The sequence below is a fragment of the Carlito syrichta genome, unplaced genomic scaffold (assembly GCF_000164805.1).
Source record: "Carlito syrichta isolate Samal-C Ts95f unplaced genomic scaffold, Tarsius_syrichta-2.0.1 Scaffold304014, whole genome shotgun sequence".
NCBI lineage: Eukaryota > Metazoa > Chordata > Mammalia > Primates > Tarsiidae > Carlito > Carlito syrichta.
This window is the reverse complement of record NW_007248110.1, coordinates 29,014-31,718: the sequence shown is the minus strand read 5'-3', so window position 1 is coordinate 31,718 and position 2,705 is coordinate 29,014. Positions and strand designations below refer to the sequence as shown.

General features: G+C 46.9%; 1 protein-coding gene across 2 annotated transcripts in view; it reads left to right on the top strand.

Annotated features, from left to right (window-relative positions):
* Positions 1–2,323, top strand: part of CHFR (checkpoint with forkhead and ring finger domains) — a 33,398-nt gene extending 31,075 nt beyond the window's left edge. For both annotated transcript variants that reach the window (XM_021713054.1, XM_021713053.1), the window contains one exon: positions 1,225–2,323. In XM_021713054.1, the coding sequence (XP_021568729.1) occupies positions 1,225–1,267 (43 nt within the window). In that variant the 3' untranslated portion in view covers positions 1,268–2,323. The remainder of the gene's footprint in view (positions 1–1,224) is intronic.
* Positions 2,324–2,705: the final 382 nt, after the last annotated feature.

Sequence of the window (2,705 nt, the reverse complement as noted above, 5' to 3'; positions counted from 1 at the left end):
AGCCACTGAGCCCGGCTTTTTTTTTTTTTTTTTTTAAATCATAGAGACAAGGTCTCACCAAGTTGGCCAGGCTGGTCTTGAACTCCTGGGCTCAGGCATTCCTCTCACTTCTGCCTCCCAAAGTGCTGGGATTACAGGCGTGAGCCACCATGCCTGGCAAAGCCTTGCTTTGTATTTGAACACAAACAGCATGTGGAAGATACCATGTTGTTACAAGAAAAGAGATTTCACTAGAGATGGCTAACCTTTCCTGCTAAAAATGTGGATAAGGATAGCCAAGACATGCCCGTCCTCCTCACCCACAGTTTGTGGAAGGAGAAGGTGGCCAAGCCGCCACCCTGCATCATATCTGTCTCAGCCCTGGTAGGTGACCCGCAGCTTCATAGGAACACTCTGAGGAGGAGCAGCTTTTAAGAAAACTACCTAAGATGTTTTCACTCCTATTTTAAAAACTTTTTTTAAAAAGAGGCCAGGCACAGTGACTCATGCCTGTAATCCCAGAACATTGGAAGGCCAAGGCAGGAGGATTGCTTGAACCAAGGAGTTCAAGACCAGTCTGGGCAACATGGCCCTACAAAGAAAAATCCAAAATTTAGCTGGGCTTGGTGGCACACACCTGTAGTCCCAGCTACCCTGGGAGCTGAGGCAGAAGTGTCGCCTGAGCCCAGGAGGTCGAGGCTGCGGTGAGTCATGATTGTACCACTACTCTCCAGCCTGGGTGACAGAGTGAAGCCCTGAGTCGAAAAAAAAGAAGGCACCTTTGGGGTTAGTTTCTTTGATGTTGTTAAAAACATACTGCCAGCCGGGCTCGGTGGCTCAACCTGTCATCCCGCGCCTTTGGGAGGCTGAGGTGAGTGGATGGCCTGAACCCGCGGGTTCGAGACCTGCCTGGGCAGCGAGACCTCATCTCTACAATAAATCAAAAAATCAGCCGGGCGTGGTAGTGCGCGCCTGTAATTCCGGCTACTCGGAAGGCTGAGGCGGAAGGGTCACCGGAGCCCAGCAGGTCGAGGCTGCGGTGGGCGGGAGCGACCACTGCACTCCAGTCTGGGCAACCGAGTGAGACTCCAACTCAAAAAAAACAAACAAACATACTGCCATACACCCACATGTGCACATGCAGTCTATTTTTCAGATATTTCTTTCAGCATATGCTTTCAAAATGTGTTTGTTTCAATACCCTCTAATGCTCTCTTGTGTAATATGACTGTGTTCTCCCTGCAGGAAATTCAATCATATCTGTGAACAGACGAGGTTCAAGAACTAAGCTCCAGAAGGCCCCAGCAGCTGTAAGCCGTGGAGGCGACAAGAGTGTGTTTAGAGAATACTGAAGCCACACACATTAGGGCATTTTCACAGCCTCCATGGGATGCAGAGCTCTGGGCAGGGACTCCGGTGGGCCTCTTCTGTGGCGTTTCACCTTCCTAGTGAGACTCTACCAAGAGGCCTGGGGACCCTTGGGGGTGCACAGCCCACCCTCCTGGTGAGCACTGGTTGGGGCTCACAGTAGCCGGAGGACAGACAGCTGCCCCAGAAAGGCAGTGCAGGTTTGCTCTTTTGTACCTTTTCCATAGCTACAGTGAGAGCAGAAATCTCTTCAGGAAAAGTTTCATGAGAGAAAGGGGAAAGTTTATCACATTCTGTTTCAGGAGAAGGGAGCATACGTTTACAGCCTACAGGATGTACAGAATATTCTGCTGTCGGGAAAGCCACAGCATTTTATATATTTTTTATTTTAATAGGTTTGGTGCTTCTAATAAGATTTAAATATCACAGATTGTAGCACAAATAATATAATTTATAATTTACAAATTGACTAAAATTGGGTATAGTATGGTATTTGAAAGAATAAGCATATGTTTCTGTTTATTAAAAAAATCTTCAAGTGTCCAAAACTGCTAACCTTAGACATGGATGTCAAGTGAGCGGCTTTGGCTACTGGGTGTGAGTGACCGCCATCCCTAGTGCAGGGTTGGGCACAGGCAGGGTTGGACACCCTGCTCCCTTGTGCTGCTCCAGCCCTCCCCACTGAGACCCCACAAAGCTCAAGGGGAGCACATGGGCCTTTGCTTCCCGACATTTGGTTTGCCATGTCATCTGGAATAATACTTGAAATTTTGGTTTTTGTAAAAAAAAAAAAAAAAATTTTTAATCTTCTGTTTAAATCACCTGTTATGTTTGTTTGCAAATTGGTAACTTTTTGCTTCTTCTCAGGAATACAATTTTCAACTGTCTTGCTCTTGATATAGACTGAGAAGCAGCACTCTGTATTTGTGGAAAATTCTTCTCTTTTGCATTCTAATAAACAAGCCTCGTTTGTTTCTCTCCTCTCATGTTGGGCTCATGTGCAGAGCTGCCCAGGTAATAGAGACAGGCTCTGCACAGACTTACTAGTTCTTCACTACTGATAATACTTTATTGCCTACTAGTCTATCTGGGCACTCTATCAGCATATTAACCACACTGGTGCAGGAGTGAGGCCTCAAGAAGAAACCCCATGTTTGTGCAGGAGTGAGGTTATGTCAGGGAAGTCAGATGGACCCAGGAAGTGAGCTGGGCCTGCCCGTGTCTGTTCCTAGAAAGACTGGCTGATCATACCCTCTCTTTCCCTTCTCATCTCCAAAAGTAAAATAAAAGCGCTGATTCTGTGGAGGACATGACGGCTCTGTTATGCCCAGGTTTAAACAACACCTGCAACCTTTCTC